The following is a 17,048-nucleotide window of genomic DNA, read 5'->3' as shown; positions in this document are numbered from 1 at the left end:
TGCATTAGGATAGCTTACTCCTGTGCCCTTAAGAGGGTCTCCTTGAAATACAGCCAGCTCTCCTGGACTCCATTTCCCTTCAAACTTGCCTCCCAAGGTATCCTGTCCACCAGGTCCCTGAGTTAGTTGAAGTCTGCTTTTCTGAGGTCCAGAGTCCTTATTCTGCTTCTCTCCTTCCTTCATGTCCCTAGGATCTTAAACTGTATTATTTCATGGTCACCGTCACCCAGTTTTCCTTTCACTTCCACATTCTCAACCAAGAAGTTAAGTGGATGCAGACTGGCAGCTGCGGGCTTGGGTCTCCCTGCCCTGCTGCCCTCCCCCTGGGGGCCTCCACGGCCCAGCAGGCGGGACCTGGCGCAGCAGAGCAGAGCAGGGTGGGGAGGTTCAGGGCTGCCACCGAAAGCCCCATGCTGCCATGGCAAGGTGCTCCCTGCCCACCCAGCAGCAGTGTGGGGGACAACTCTGTGCCGCTACACCTGCTGCTGCTGGGCAGGCAGGGGGCTTCCTGCAGTGGCACCAAGCCTCCCTGCCTGGCTCTGACCTGACACACTGGGACCCGCCCTCTGGGCCATGGAAGCTCCCAGAGGGAAGGCAGCGGGGTGGGGAGCCCCAAACCAGCAGTTGGCAGCCCGCATCTTCCCCCACCAAATGCACAAATCTAGGGGGCACATGCACCCCTATGCCTCCCCAGGAGTGTGCACAGTGGCAGGGAGCCAGCTTCCCCCACTGTCCCGCCAGACGAGCAACCCATGACTCCATCTTGCTCCCTGCTCAGGCCCTTCAAGCGCACATTCCCACCCCAGCGCTAGGCTCTAAGCCCCAGGCCCCACATACCACCCAGACTGGGCAGCATCCGCAGCCCCAACCCTGCTCTACTCCCTCCCTCGCTCCCTCACTATGGGGCCTCAATCCCCCCCACCCTCCCAATTTACCTGTGGGAGCTGCTCGCCACACTGTCTGGTAGACATGTGCATGCGTGCACATGCACATAGATGTGGCACTCCCTGCCTGATCATCCTCCTCCCACTTCCCCCAGTCCCTCACAGGCTGCAACTCTGCCAGCCTGCAAGGGGAAACCTGTCGTTTCCTGCATTTTTATCCTTTAAAGATGAAAATCTGCATTTTTCTCCTTAAAATGAGAAAATCCATGTTTTTCCAGGTTTTTTCCAAGGCAAACCGAAAACCCCGATCCCTGCTAATAAGTAACTGTGCTCAGACTGTGGTCATTCCTGCAGTCAGTGGTCTGACCAGACGGTTCCACTTTGTTTGCTGATAAAGTATTATTAAATAATGATTTGGAAATCAGGAACACTATTCTTTATTAAAGCATTTTAAATTAATTTTTAACTTTTGTCTATCTAATTAAGTTCTCTCCCTCTGACATTTCAAACCCAGATATGTTTCTCTACCCAAATTACTTCAGATAATGTTTCAAACGTAACCAAAGTCTGAAGGATTTATTTATATTTAGAAAGCCCATTACAATTATTAATTTTCATACAGGTCCTCTTGTAAATCAGTAGATATAAAATTCTATGTTTCAGATTTCTTGTCTTTATTCTTCAAGGCCTTCTTTCTTTTTTGTTCACAATTTGCCGTTTCATGTTTCTGTTTTGTGATTCTGCCTCTGTCAGGAACTGCTTATGTTTTCACAGTGGTCTTTTAGAAGTTTTAATCTGCTGAATCCTCTAACTCCTTCTTCCTTATCTTTTATGGTGTGCTGTTGTCCTTCCTGGGTAAACAGAAGCTTAAAAGGATAGCTCCATCGGAATTCTATTTTTACTTCTCTGAGACAGATTGTAATCTCTTTCAGTTTTTGTCTTTTCTTTTGAGTGGAGTACAATATAGCTTGGAAAATCTGTAGTTTGGATCCACCTAATTTAAGAGCAGACAGTTGATCTTTTCATAATCTGTTCTTTTTGTTGAAGTAATGCATTACCACATTCTCTTGCATATAACAGTCCCTGGAATATAATACACAACTTGTTATTGAAAGGCAGAATGAAGAAGAAAAGGTGTTTCCAGAGTTATGGTTATATAAAGCAAGGACCAACTCTAATCTTTAGCTGACTCATCCTCCCTAGCTGCTGCTGCAGACTGGCCTCTATAGGTGGACCTATGACTTTGGAAAGAGCTAAAGAGTCTCCAGGGCTGTGAAATAAGAGAAAAGGGACCAGAAGTAGCTAGCAGGCAGTAGAATTAACCTAAGAAAACTTAGCTTGATTATTGGAATATCAGGATCATTAAAAAGGAGAGATGATTATTAGCATCTCTGGGGTGAAGAACAATGAGTCATTAAGCTAACTGATTCCCTCCATTGCCTGAATAACATGGATTCTGGTTTTCTCTCTTAAAAAATAAAAAAATTTCTGATTATTTACAATTTTATTTACAATTTCAAAGCAATTTGAAAGCCTACCGGTGTCTCAGTCATTATAATAAAATAAATTCTACATACCCATATATTTTAGAATTTGATTTACTTTTTATCATGGAAAATCAGAGCTCCCCCTGTCCCCTTTGCTCACCAGGACATGGATCCATCTGTGTCTGTCCGCCCCCTGGTTTGTGGTACTGAGCATCTCTGGTATGTCCCTCACTCCCAAGTCACCATTCCTCCCAGGCCTGCCAGGATGACCCCGCACCTCCTGCCCTGCCATCACCAGCCCAACTGGCATGACCCACAGAATGACCTGGCCTTAGGGGTGGGCAGCAAGGGCAACTGTCCAGGGCACTGAGGTGGGGGCATCACGGCACCCCAGGGCAGGGCCCTGCGTCAGCTCAGACAGGGGTAAGGGAGGAGGCAGTGAGCTGGGGATATCCCATATTCCCAAGGCACCAGAGGGCAATGGCGGGACACATGCCCCCCTCCCCCTGATTACTGCAGGGCACAGGGCTGGCAGACTTGCCAGACTGACTTGGTGCTGCCACTGCCACTAGGAGCCCTGCACCAGCGACATTGCCATGACTGCTAAGGTGAGGCATCCCTGGCTGCCTAGCAGCAGCAAGGGCAACAGCAGCAGTGTACTGGTTTGTGTGGCTGGCAATGAAGCAAATCTGGCCCCGGTGCAACTGAAGCAGGGAGGAGGTGCCTGTGGCACCTCCACGCCCTGGACTGGGGCTCCCATGTTGCGCCAGTCAGCCTGACCATGACCACTCTACTTCCCAGGCAGTGTCTCTTGGACACCCCTCCCCTGCCCCTGAGAGTATGGCCACTGGCCCCTGGCACAGTTGGCGCCAGCCATGCAGCTCCCAGCCACCCCTGAAGGACCACCCACCCTGTCCTCCTCCCCTACTGAAAGGGCAGGCACCCCCAGGCAGGCTCTGCTGGTAATAGCGTGGAGCTGGGCTCCCTGGCAACACTGAGCACGGCCTCAGACCCCGCTACCTCACTGCAGCCCTGGTACCTAGACAGCTCCCAGCACTAGCAGGCACCTGCAGTATGTCACACACACATGCCCCCCTCCCCCCCCACACACACACACACTCATCCCTTCCACACACACCCTCATCCCCCTCAAAATCTCACACCCCCTCCACACACACATCCCTCCACACACCCCGTCATACACAAACACCCCCACACACAGACATTCCCCCCACCCCCACACACATACACAGGCCCTCAGACAGACCCCAAATCCTGGCCCTCCACCCCTGCCCCCATCCCTAACCCTAATCACCCCCATCCCATAGATTTACCTGTATCCAGCTGCTGGAGCTGCTCCCATCACCCTGCCTGGCTGTATTGCTGGTCATGTGTGTGCGGCGTGCACATGCACGTGGGCCCCTGCCTCCAATCACCCTCCCCCCATTCCCTCAGCCCCAAGGAGCTTGGTTTCCCACATCAAAGGGGAAATCTGCATTTTTCTCTTTTAAAAGGGAAAACCCACATCCCTGCCAAATAGTAATGCAATGGTTGGTGTGCTATGGAGCAGGAATCAAAGCAGGATGCTTCTTAGTCAGAAAATCATCTTACCCATGTAATACAGGCACCCCAATTTTAGGGGTCTGACTTTTTGGGGATGTTGTATGTGAGAAAGTATAGTATGCTCTAGGTCTGTTTGTGTTGGGGAGAAACACAGAGAGCTCTGTGTGCTCCATCTATGAATATTAGTATGTTTGGCTCCAGTTCTAAAACGTTTTGTATTGCTTGTTTTAAGAATAGTAAGGTACTCTTTCTCCACTCCTTCAGAGAGACCTCTGATTCTTGCATAGTTTCTGTTATGTGCACAGTTTTACAGAGCTTCTCTTTTCTGCAAGCGGCTTTTGTTTTTTTCTTTTTCCTATGAGATTAATTTTATTTTGGAGTTCTATATTGGCTTCAAATTTCTTATGTATATTTTTCTCAACAATTGTAACTCTGCTCCTAATTTCTGCCATAGCTACTGTAATTTTATCAAACTTTACTTCTGTAATGACTTTGATAGCACTGAATAAACTGGTGATATAAACTGGTGGTATAAACTCACCAGAGTTGTCTGTGGTAACAAAAGCTTCTGCATTTTAGCTTCAGTGCTTTGTTTGATCCTCTGCATTCTGCCTTGCCTGCTTTATTACCACTTCCAGAAACCATGTTTGATTCTTCAGGGTTTGTGTGCTACTTCACAGTTTCTTCTTCTTGTGAGTTTCTTTCGAGAAGATAGCTTCTCATATCAGCCTCCTTCTTTCTGTGTGGCTGTCCTCTAACATTTAGGGGAAAATGTTTCTGGAGTTTGAAATGAGTTAAAGAGAGGTGATGCCTTTGAATTTTGCCAGATTCCCCGCTGGAGTTCTGACTTTAAACCTGCCTTCTTCCCTAGTGACATCACATGACCCCCAAGAGTGACTTTTAAAATTTCATTTTAAATTTTGTTTCAGTGTCTGTCTTTCACTAACTGAAGCCAAGGTATTAAGCACAGTGTTTCTTTGATGCAGCTACTTTTATAGCATGTAATACTTAATTTTTTTCCCATAGGAGAAAAGTCAGTGACCAGTCACCTGAAAGAAAAATCCCCTAAAGTTTTAGATGCTTATTTGACTTTCACAGTGGAAACGCCTCTCATGTCAGAGAGACAGAGATGTGAACTGAATCCACTGATTATAAGAATTCTTTCTGCTACATACCTCCCAACAACTCCTGTGCCAATTGAACGGCTGCAGGTAATACACACCATTACTCTTTCTGTAGGATTCCACTTCACAAATAACCCTCAGTGATTTTATTTTAAAAAAACAGTTTTGAGCAATAATTATTCCTTATTTGCTAGGGTCTGCTTCAGTCAAATTTCAAAATGTGTGCATAAAGCGTTAGACTTTCTGAAAAGAAGGTCTGGCCAGATTATTGCTTTTCACTGCATTGTGTGCACTCCGGCAACAAAACAATGCACCTTACCTGGGCCAGGAGTTACAGGTTGTATCTTCAGTAACTGAGCTTTGATTCCTAAACATGGTTTTTCCCATATAATTCCTTATATGAACTGCTGAATTCATAGTACCAGGTAGTTTAAAACAGTTTATAGATTTGCTTCTTGATTTTTTTTTTTTTAATTTGACTATGTTAAAAATAATTTATGAAATTCGTTGACGTTTCCTATGTTGAAAATATTATTTAATGAAAGAAACTGGATGTTACATCTTAACAAGGCTAAGAAAAATAAATAAATATCCAAAGTCTTTCTGTAAGGTGAGAATTCAGCTTCACCGATAAAAATAAAATAAAAAGTGCTCAGTTTACTTGAGATATAAACAATCACAATTTTAACAGTGGTCTCTAATTTTGGGTGCCCTTCTTGAGCCATCTAAGTCTGATGTTTCAGAAATGATCAGCACCACAGCTGCCATTGACTTCATCTGGAATGCTGAGGGCTCAAGCACTTCTTCCAGAAGGATGATCAGGTCTAAGTTGTGTAGATTTGGGACCCCAAATCAGTACCCGTTTTTGAAAACATTAGTCTGAGAATGTCAATATTACATCAGAAGATTTCATGGAGAAATGTGTAACTCTGCAGTAGAATTTCAAAATACCATTCATTCATTCATCAATTTGGACAAATTAGCTAAGGATTTTTGGAAAACAACAGGAAAAAATAGTAGTAGGAACTGTGCAACATAAGTAAAATGGAAGTAAAATATGTAAAATGGTTTCTAATAGGTTCTAGGCAGCACAGTGTTTTCTTACCTGTCTTCCTCTTTTTCTCCCATACAACATGTGTATGGAGTAAAAGGTGACAAAATGGCTCGAGCATAGCTATGGTGGGATCAGTTTGTCCTCTGCCAACAAGTTTTATTTTGCACAAACCACCATTGTGTGTAAATCAATAATGGTGAAAAGTGCCAGTAGAACAGCAAAAGAATGCTGTGTCATTTCTCAGAATAGCTATGAGATCCATTGAAAAGGTGATGTGGAAAAGTTTGCAGAATTCCTTGCCCCTCCTGGTCCTATGGATAATTTTTTTTCTAATTTACATCTGTAGGCATCCATCCTGGGTTTCAGATGCCCTTTGATAGTATAGTTGAACACACACAAAGCTGTACAAAAATGTTATACAAAGTGCAATCTGTGGCTTCTTTTGCAACAGGAAAACATATTGATATGGGAGAAGATTCACTGCTGATGAGGTTAGGTTGTACTTCAGACTTCAGATTTCTTTCTGGAGCCATGGAATTGTCAGACACCTTACCTGCTCCGGTATTCATTTTGGGCTCACTTGTTGCAATTCTGGATCTTTCATGGTTCTTCCTGCAAGCCACTTCCTACTGGCACACCTTGGTCCATGGTTTGTTTGCCTCATAAAGGAACTAGAGAAGTAAACTTCCCTAGGTTTTCCTGCTACTAGAGAGGTTATGAACAAACATGCACTTGTTGTGGGCTTCAAAAGAGTACAGGGGGCTGCTGCTCTGGAGTGTGCAACAGTGGAGTGTGCAACTGTACTTGTTTCACCTGCATGGACCCGTTGTGATACAAGTGTTGCAAAAACACTTCTACTTCAAACCTGCTTCATCCAGTATCAAAGTTGGGGGAGGGTATGCAGCTTGCTTGTTTCCTTTCAGGTATGTGCAGATATAACAATTACAGCAGAACAGTTGCTGCTTACTGCTGAGCAGCAGTTCTCCCTCCTCTTTTGGGGCACAGACAGAAGTGACAATTTTTGCCCATTCTGGCCACATAAAGTGGCCTCTAGCCATGACCAAACACAAGTGTACAGCTGCAGACTGCTTCAAAAATGGCTGATTGGGTGAAAACCTGAACACTCATTGCATGAGGGTTCACATAAAAATGTTTCAAAACAAAGCATTTTCTGTCATTTCTGTCTGCACTGCCTGCCAGCTTGTTGCTGTTTCAGAATGGGAGGGGGGAAAGGAAGTGGAGGGAATTTAGTCTGGAGTTTTTTCAGCCTCTGCTGAAGGGTGAGGCAAGTGTATTGGAGCCTCCCCCCAAGGTCGGGGGGGGGGGGGGGGGGGGTTCAATTCACCCACCCCTTCCTCCAGTGCCAGCTGGGGAACCTCTAAAATGAGCTCACTCTGCTCCCTTTCCTCCCTCCCATTCTGAAAACAGAGACAGGCTGAGAGAGAGAAGGGGCTATTGCTAATGGAAACTGGTTACAGGCTCCCAACCAGCAGATAGATTTCCCTCCCCACTGGACCCAACAGTGAACTTCTGTTTGGTCTGGGGGAACACTGTAGCTCAGAATACTTCCTGCAAAGCGTTATTAGTTACAGCAGGGAGCTGTACTTGTGTCTGTGCCCTTGAAGTTGCTACACATGTACATTTGTCCATACCCAGTATTTGGCTTTTTGTAGTGAGTGTGCGTTGTGACATCAATTCCTCTCCCTTCCTGCTTGTGTAACTGCCTCTGGAAAAAATGGTTCCTTGATAGCTTGTAAAGGGAATGGTTTCAGCCCCATTCATTTAGAAGGCTTATGACAGAGTGAGGTTAAGAAAAATGTTAGCAGTACTGATATAGCACCTTTTTTCTTCCTTGATTTGTCTGTAGGAGTCATGTGTTCCTACATACTGCAGATACAGATTTCATGACCTTCCTCCTCATCAAACTCAGGGACAGATGCACGGAACCCATGTCTATTTTAAAGATGTTAATGTGGTTCTGACAGGGACAATCAAACCTGCAAAACTGTATGAGTATCTTAGAGGGCCTCCTATGGAGATTGAAGTTCATGACCGGGACCAAAAAACTGTGGAAGATCCTAAAAAACCCTCCTTGTTTGGAGAAGAGCAAGATGATGCAAGGCTGAGTAATATAGGATTCCTCACTTACAAACACTCAGTCCAGAATCCATTTACAGACAAGAACAAGTCGTGGGATTCCTACGGAGTAGCTAAAGTCAGTTTAAATGGCCTACTGTTAGGTGAAAAGTATTTGAATATCAGTGTGCCTATTCATAGCTGCTCAGTTCCAGATCCCACTATTTATCAGAAGGATAACAAGAATGAGAAAATGGCAAGAGTATCACAACCAGTGAATGGCCTTCAGGCTTCTCCATTGCCGGTGGGACATTACTTGGAATCTGACTCACTCCTGAAAGTAAGAGTTGAAATAGCTGTGCCGCTAGGTCCTCAGGCAGGAACTGTGGATTCTAAAGTTGCAGACTGCCCATATGGTTGTATAATCTACATTTTTGACTACAAAAATGCATCTTTCTTACAAGATTTGCTGCAAGAGATTACAGGAATCAATGCTAAAGCTCTCCAGCTGGACTGTTTTCCACTACAAATAGCTCAAAAAGCTCTTGCTACATTCAGACTAAAAACTAAACTGAAGGAAATTTCTGAGCTGGATATCATAACTGGTTTTCATATCTTGGATGGAAAAATTCACCTTTTAGTCTTGGAAGGGTTAAAGGACAAAGCAATCAAGAGGCTCTGGGATCAGCAGTTAAACAGGTAAGATAGTTCGGTGCTTTTCAGTAGTGATTTATCTCTATACATGTATGATTTTTTAAATGAAATCATGCTGATTTTTTTTCTGCAAAGACAGTTTGATAATTCCCCCTTGTTACTTTCAGTGGATTTACACAAGTGGTTTAAGCACTATTTTTGATAATCCTCAATTTTTAGTAGGGTACAATGGCAAGAATGTTATAAATGTATTTGTTAAGCTACTGTATATTGTGGACATACCATGCTATTTTATTCAGTAAAATCATTCTAATAATAATCAGAGTTTCCTAAACTTTGCATTTTTCCAGTCTTTGCACTTTCCTTCTTGTAGACTTCACCTGAGCTTATGAGGATTGATTGGGACATCACCTTATTAGGGCATGAGGCTACATTTTCCACATATCAACCATGTTGTTAGGTTTCTGTTTCATTCATGATGTTTGTAGACACATTAAATGAATTAACAATCATCATTTTCCCCCTAATTAAATCTATATTAACAAGTTACTGTACAAACGTAACAGAGGAAAGATGAGATATATAACAATGAAGAATATTAATTTTAGGCTTCCTTGAGTTTAGTGAAAGGTAAGAATTATAAGAAAATAAATCTAAAATAATATAAAGAACCCTGGAGGGTGACTGTCTCTTTTATGGGCTCAGGTGCCACTCTGGGCATGCCTGGCCCACAACTCTCACTCTCTGGGGTCTTGCACCCCACGCGGTCTCAGCTGTGCCACTAGAAGGCCCACCAGGCCACTCTTCCCTGGCAGGTTGCAGTTTCAAGTCATGTCCAGGACCAAGAGGCCTCCTCCTTCCCCATAACCTCATAGAGTAGTTACAGGAGAAACAGCTCCACCAGAAGATGTTCTTTCCGCAGCATCAGGCAGCAAACAGCTTCTCCAGCCCTGCTGACCTGAATCTTAAAATGGCTGTTTACCAGAGCTAGGGACACACCTGCCAGCTGCTTATTCCAGCTCTTGAAGTGGCAGACACCATAGTGCCACAAGGCTAAGGACAGACATTACACATAAACCGGTTTAAGTGATCAGAAACTGGTTTAAACGTATAACAGAACAGACATTCAGTGCACATAAACCAGTTTGAAAAATGGCTGAAGCCAATTTGAGATAAACCTGGTTGAATATAGTATCAGACTTAACTGATTTGGTTCAAACCGGTTTATGCAATGTCTGTCCCAGACCCCTTCCTGGTTTAACTTAAACCAGAGTTCCCCAGCATCCCAGATGCTTTGCAGCCCTGGGCTGGGCTGTCTGCTCCAAAGCAGGCTGACTCCACCCTTCTGCTCCCTCTCTGGAGCTCCTCAGGAGATGGCAGGCACAGCAGCATCTGCCTGGCTTACCCCTGCCCCACCCCCACCACCCCCTGCTCAAGCAGGGATTCCCCCTCTCCCCTGTCCCACAGCTTGGACTGTAGCCAGCATGTGGTATGCAAGCTAATGCAGAGAGGTATCTGTGTAAGACAGACAGGACAAAGGCAGATAGGACAGTGTCCATTTAGGGCCTTTTAGAGCTAATCAGCAGGTCAGCTGGTAATGTCTCTCCTGTTCCTTCCTCGGAAAAAGTTGTTTAAGAAGAACTTGAACTAATGAGAGAGGCTTTTGTTTCCTTGATGGAGTGCTAAACACTGTTTTATCAACTCCCTGCTGCAGTGGTGATGCGTAGGGGTTGCACAGGTGTGCATGTGCACCCCCTGAGAGCACCGGTGCACCCCCTGTCAGGATGTGCCCCTCATTTAGGCGGTGGGCAGGGGGGCAGTCAGGAGCATCAGTGCCCCCCCGCAAGCGCCAGCTGGCTGCGGGACTTCTGGAAGAGGCATGGTCCCTTTTTGGTGAGTGAGATCAGGGGTGGGGAACTCCCTGATCAGAGCGATTGGCTGCCAGGGGATGCCCCCTCCCCCCTGGTCAGTAGGACTGGCTGCCAGGTTGCTGACTGGTGTTGGGGGGGCACATGCCCGCCCTGACTCAAGAAGCACCAGTCACCCGTGCCCTGCTCCTGACCAGTGAGGGGAGGCGGGAACCCCTCTCTAATCAGAGCATCTTGCTGGGGCCTGGCCATGCCCCCCTCAGCTCAGCATTGTGGAAGGGAAGGGAGGGAGGGCTGCTGTAGTGCCCCCCGGCTTCCAGCCTGAGCCACTGCAGGCGTGTGCCTGCATGTTCTCAGTCCACAGGGAATGTCTATACACTCACAACCTGGTTCAGGCTAGCCAGGTTAGACTAACCTGCAAAGATTGAATCAATTCAGGCTCAGGCTTTTTGAATGTCTGTCCCTAGCCATAGAGGCAAACTGGAGAGTGGTACAGTAAGTTTCTGGTACCCTCCAAATTAGGTGTGTCTGTATTTTGGAGGTAAAGTTTGGATTCTTTGTTACCTGCTACAATCAGATTAGGAAATTAAGATGACTTTCTGAACTAAAATGCAAATTTTACTGAAATGAATGGGGACATTCACTTCTGAGAGACAGTGCAAATGCACTGTTTATAATTTTCTCTAATAGGCCCTCCTTTAATTTATATAACTACTACATGTAAGACAAGGATTCCATGTGTCTTTTCTCTGATTAAAAATAAGAGTTAATTTTTTTAGTTATTGCCAGGGCACAGAAACATTTTTAATGCTTTCCTAATTTTTTGCATGCCTGATCTTTTCAAATGTCTGAAATTATTTATTTAAGTTAAAATGTCCTCTCTGAGTGTGGCTGTATAAAGCAAAGCTGTAGTATGGACTCCTTTTTTTACCTCTGGCAATTCATATTTCTAGTGGAAATAGTCATATAATGTTTTTGTAGGTATAGTAAGGCTCCAGTAGCATGCAACACTGAACTTGGATAAAATTTATTGCAGAACAATACATGCTGAAATTAAAAATGAATTTTCAAATAATTCATGAACAGAGTCTTTGTGGGCTTTTTTGGTAATTCGTTCAGAATTATTATTTTAAAAATCCTTTGTATTAAGAGACATAGATTAACATAAATTCCTTTGAAAAGAACAAAGACAAAATGGTTTAATTAGGGATCATGCTACAGGACTATCTGAAACAAGAGACACTGATTTTGTAACATTACTGTTGTGTTCTCTGTTGCAGGCCTCACAACACTGAAGATGGAAGATTGGAAGTATTATATAACTCACAGCTGTCTTTCCATCAGCGCCTGTATACAGACCTGGAAGCCATTCTGTATCATATCCACCTCTGCAAACCCCTCTCTTCTATAACAAAGCAGCCTCTTCTTTATATCAGAGAGATGGTTCCTCAGGCATGTTTCCAAGCCTTGTCCAGGTTAGACCATTCCTAGATTAATAGTCTCATAACTGACCGTTGACCCATTACCAAAGTAGCATGAATATTTCATACAATAATTAATGCTTTTGTTTTTCTTTCCAAAAGAAAAAAGGTCAATGTGTCTTACAGGTTTGAGGTCAGGCATGATAAAACGGCAGAGGAGCATGCTGCAGAGAAGTGCTAGGAAGAGAGCAGCAGTTTCAGGACCCTCTGCATGCCTTTGACTTTCAGTTAAATATTTAAAATAGCAGTAGTTGTGCCAGTAGTGACCTGCCCCTACCAGTTTGTCTAAGAATAAAATTATGTTGGGTAACTAGGCAAAGGGAGAAGAAGGAATGAGAAGGGGAAATCTGTCTTAAGGGATGCCAGCTGAAAGTGGCTTAATTCCTGTTCTGCTGGTCTAGACACTTATCATGGGGGAAAAGAAGCAGGTGACTGTGGCTCTGACAAGGCAAGGGCACTTTGGAAGGACACTCAGTCAGAAGTGAGAGGGAGCATAGAAAAAGCAGATATGCTTTGGCTGAAGAGGCTAAGCTTGTTCTGTGTCTGTAAAAACAGACTGTGAGATGCATTGCCCATTACCCTGCTGTATTTACTACTATTTGTCTTATAGTATATCTCACATGTTACTTCTAGTTTTAGCTTTCTATAAAGTATCAGATGTGAAGGGGTATATCATGTAGAAAATCTGAAAATCTAAAATTTTGCCTGTTTTGTAAGATTTGAAGAAAAAATGGTCTGTTAAGTAAAAATTATGCCAATGTTTGAAAAGTAGCAATTGGGCTTCATCATTCTGTGAAATAACAAATAAGGTGTTCAGAAAGTTGCAGAAAGACTGGGTTCATGTCCTCAGATGTCAGTAAACTCCCTTATATAAATTATTTTCTAAACTAAAGCCCACGCAATGTTTTCTGAAATAAATGGGGATGTTTACTTCTGACACTGAAAGAGTGCCCAGCATTTATCATTTCTTTCATAGGATTTAGTTTTAAATTGAATAACTCCCACATTACTCACCTACATTGCTTATGGCGGAACCTTGCCAAGTAAACATTCAAATTACATAGCAAAGCTGTTATTTCCAGTCAGAAGAGAAGGAAAACTTCGTGAGTAATTTTGTATGGTTGTGGTCACTACAAGTGAAAGGTGCTGATACTAAATGTCACCTGACTTGTATCATTGGCAAGTATGTAAAGTTTTTTATTGCCCGTTTTCAAACTAAGACAAAGCTTGACAAATGAAATGTGCTTCACAGCACATTTTTGATGCATCAGCCAAGGTTAGTACATGCAGTCATGTATGTACTAACCTAGGATTCTGAAAAGGGAGGGGGGAGATGGTATGGTGCATCATTACATTCAACACAATACACATTTTTCCCAGTTTAAGAGAGACAAAAAGCTTTACTAATATGCTAGGGACCTAGAGCTATATCATTCAGTTTAAGATCAAAGCAAAAACAAATATAACTTTATTGGGATGTGCATTAATTTGCTGTATCATATATTATGTATAGAAACACAAAAAGCTAGGCAAAAAATCAAAATATATTGTTACATTAGTTCTGCGGCATTAGAATTGCATGTACATCTTTTTCAGATGCAAAAACCAAAATCTAGCCTTCTTGAACATCTTGACAGTACATCCAATGCTTCACTGGAAGTTATTTCCGTATCTGAATTAATGTTCACCTGGTTTAATGTTTCCGCACTTGAGTTCATATTTTTAGCAACAGATAACAGAACTGCAGAATATAGGGTAGCCTGTTTACTGGAACATCAAGACTACTAAAAAGGAGAGAGGGTCATTAACACCTGTGGAATGAAAAGATTAGGAGGACTCAGGTAGATTATAATTGCCCATGAAGTAAATTGAATTCCTCACTGCTGCCTGAATAGAAATCCTGGTGCCAGTGCCAGGCAGTTGGTTTTAAAATTTGGGTGGACCAGAATCAAAGAGGGTGGGTGTGACTGCACCCCTACCCCTTGATCTGAACCTGAATGCAAGTATTTCTCTCTGTTCTCTGCTTATTTACTAATAATTAAAGGGGTTTAACTGTAAAGGTGGTGGCATATAATTTTTATTTTAAAAGCCCTGAGATCTTTCTGTCTAGTGAACCAGCCTTAATCTGTTACATCTATACACTTTGTCTAAAGTAAACAAGCAGGCAAGGAAAAGTTATAGTGACAAACTCCATTGAAATAAGTATGTGGTTGCTTATGATGTTCTTAAAGAGGTTTACACTTCTGAAGCAAAAACGTTTTAAATAAATCATTATAGAAAAATAAGAAAAAACCTTGGAAAACACTGCCAAATATAAAGCAGGGAATAGTACAACTGCTTTTTTTTTAGATGTGACAAAGAATTTTGCTTATAACAGATACCTAATAGGTTGCTTCCTGAAGAAACTAGATGCTGATCTCTTTTGTGAAACGATATTGGGTAAAACAAGAACAATTAATCCAGGTTTGGTGCTATGCACAACTTCAGTAGATGCTGCTGATGTTTCTGCAGTGACAATGAACATGTGTTTGGCTGTCACTATGGCAAGTCATGGTCAGAGTTGTTTTAAGTACAGCTCTCATTTCTATGCTAGTGAGAAGCATAGCTGCAGGAAAGCAACTATGCTATATAGCAGTCACTGCCATAAAAGAAGATGGGTGCAAATTCCAGCCATAACGACAGTGTGCTGTATTTAGGAGGAATCTACAATTGCCAAAGTATTGGTTCTTAGTGTTGAAACAGGATTATCCGCCATCTGGTAGTTTAGTGTCCAGCTTCCATTATTGAAACATACTTGTAAACTTCATTTAAAAACCGAGTCATAAAAATGTTTGTAACTTTGTGATTAAATATTATCAAACAGTTTTCTATATTTTATTCCGAAATAATGTTAGGGAAAATATACTTACTGCAATGCTTCTGAATTTTAGATCATGAATTTTTAGACATTCAGTCTGGTGACAGGTTAATAAAATCTCCCAAAATGATGAAGCATAATCATGCAACAAAAGAATGGGCAAAAGTTCCCTTTTCCCCATTTTTGCTAAGTAAGTTTATTACCAATTTTATTTACTAGACAAGTAATTCTTCTTGTATCATGCATCCGGCTGGTACTCTTTCCTACTTGGGCAGGGGGTCGGACTCGATCTGTTGAGGTCCCTTCTGATCCTAGCATCTATGAATCTATGCAACTGGACAATGCACTAACCAGCTTACACAGAAAGCAACAGTTATGTTCCATTTGGAAAACAATCGCTTTATTTGTATTGTGTGTAATGTGTGGTATGTGTTGCTGCCTCAACTCTCCCATTGCATGCAGATATCAGAAATCCAAGAATTTATGTACATCCATAGATACAGATAATGCATGCTGGATCCAGGTGTGTACCAAGCAGGGCATGTCCACACATGCAAGCACGTGCGCTTGCAGCAGCTCAAATAGAAATGGTGCAAATTTGAGCCAGGGCTTTTTGCCTCAGCGCATGTGCTCGGACATGCACTTTGTTGTGGAGCAAATTGTGCCACTTGGGGCAAAATAACCCTGCCTGGCTCCTCCCGGATCTTCAGCCAGGGGGAGCTAGAGCCTGAGGCTAGCACCTGTGCTGCTCCCAGCAATATAAAAGGCTGCCCTGTCCTGACCCCAGCAGTATAAAAAACTGCCCTGTCCTAGCCCCAGCAGTATAAAAAGCCACCCTGGCTAGTAGCTCAGGGCTACTAGCTCTCAGGAGCTTCCGGGGCCCAGCCAATTGGTACCTGGGGACAGCACCACCTTGTGCCAGCTGGACTGCTGAAGCAGTCCTGAGAGTTCCCTGCACCTTCTACCCACTGCACCAGTCTGGCAGTGGAGGCTGCTGCCTGGCTGTGACCTGCTGCACACCTGCCAGACTCGGATGGGGACTCCAGGTGGAGGCTCCGCCCCCTCGGGGCCAGCTGCCAGTGGACTGCGGTTGCAGGGTTGGCCTTTGTGTGGCACTACTGCCATTTGTGCCCCCTGCCCGGCCATCTGGGCAGCTATCACCCGGAAGATGTTCCAGGTTTGGTGGCCTGCTTTCAAAGCATGTCCTCCTGGCCCCATTTGGCCAGGAGGTCAGCCACAGCCAGCTGGGTCCAAGGTGCCAGCTCTGAGCAGGCAGGGTCCTGCCACTGGCCTCCCTGGCAGGAATTCTGGTGTTCCCTATTGGAAAACTGAAAAATCCCTGATAAAATCCCAAAATCGCTTTCTAAAATACCCCCAAATCCATGTTCCTCCACAAGTAAAACAAAAGACCACTATAAAGATTGAGAGAGAGAGAGAGAGAGAGAGAGAGAGTGAGACAGAGACAGCGATCAGTTGGACAATGTTTTATTGATATATCTACAGTGTGAAAGCAAGTCTCTTATCATAATAATAAAGTGAACTCTAAATACAGGTTTCATGAATTCATGAATACATATTTTGCTGCCCTCCCACAGGGCGATGGCCCCCACACAAGGGGTTGGGCCCCCACACAAGGGCTACGCCCCCCCCAACAGGGGGCTTATCCCCTACACAAGGGGTTCGGCCGCCACACAAGGGGTACAGCCCCCCAACAGAGGGTTCAGGCCCCACACAAGGGCTACACCCCTCAACAGAGGGTTCAGTCCCCCCAACAGGGGGTTCGGCCCCCACACAAAGGGTTCAGCCCCCCAAAAGGGATTCAGCCCCCCAACAGAGGGTTTGGTCCCCCACAAAGGGAGACAAGGGGTATGGTCCCCCAGCAGGAGCCAAATGACCCCTTCAGGGGCTACGTCCCCTGCAAGGCCCACATGTCCCACCCCAGCCCCGCAATTGCTGCTTCACCTGGCCCCATCCCCCCCCAGCTGCCGGCCCCCCCCCCC

At 44.2% G+C, this 17,048-nt stretch overlaps 1 protein-coding gene across 4 annotated transcripts in view; it reads left to right on the top strand.

The window, feature by feature from the left end:
• KIAA1257 (KIAA1257 ortholog) overlaps positions 1-17,048 on the top strand; it is a 111,184-nt gene that overhangs the window by 46,569 nt on the left and 47,567 nt on the right. For all 4 annotated transcript variants that reach the window (XM_006023887.2, XM_006023888.2, XM_025204526.1 and 1 more), the window contains 3 exons: positions 4,961-5,145; positions 7,980-8,887; positions 11,991-12,185. In XM_006023887.2, coding sequence (XP_006023949.2) covers positions 4,961-5,145; positions 7,980-8,887; positions 11,991-12,185 — 1,288 coding nt within the window. The remainder of the gene's footprint in view (positions 1-4,960; positions 5,146-7,979; positions 8,888-11,990; positions 12,186-17,048) is intronic.

The sequence above is a fragment of the Alligator sinensis genome, unplaced genomic scaffold (assembly GCF_000455745.1).
Source record: "Alligator sinensis unplaced genomic scaffold, ASM45574v1 scaffold81_3, whole genome shotgun sequence".
Taxonomy (NCBI): domain Eukaryota; kingdom Metazoa; phylum Chordata; order Crocodylia; family Alligatoridae; genus Alligator; species Alligator sinensis.
The sequence above is the reverse complement of the archived record's forward strand: the minus strand, read 5'-3'. Positions and strand labels throughout refer to the sequence as shown.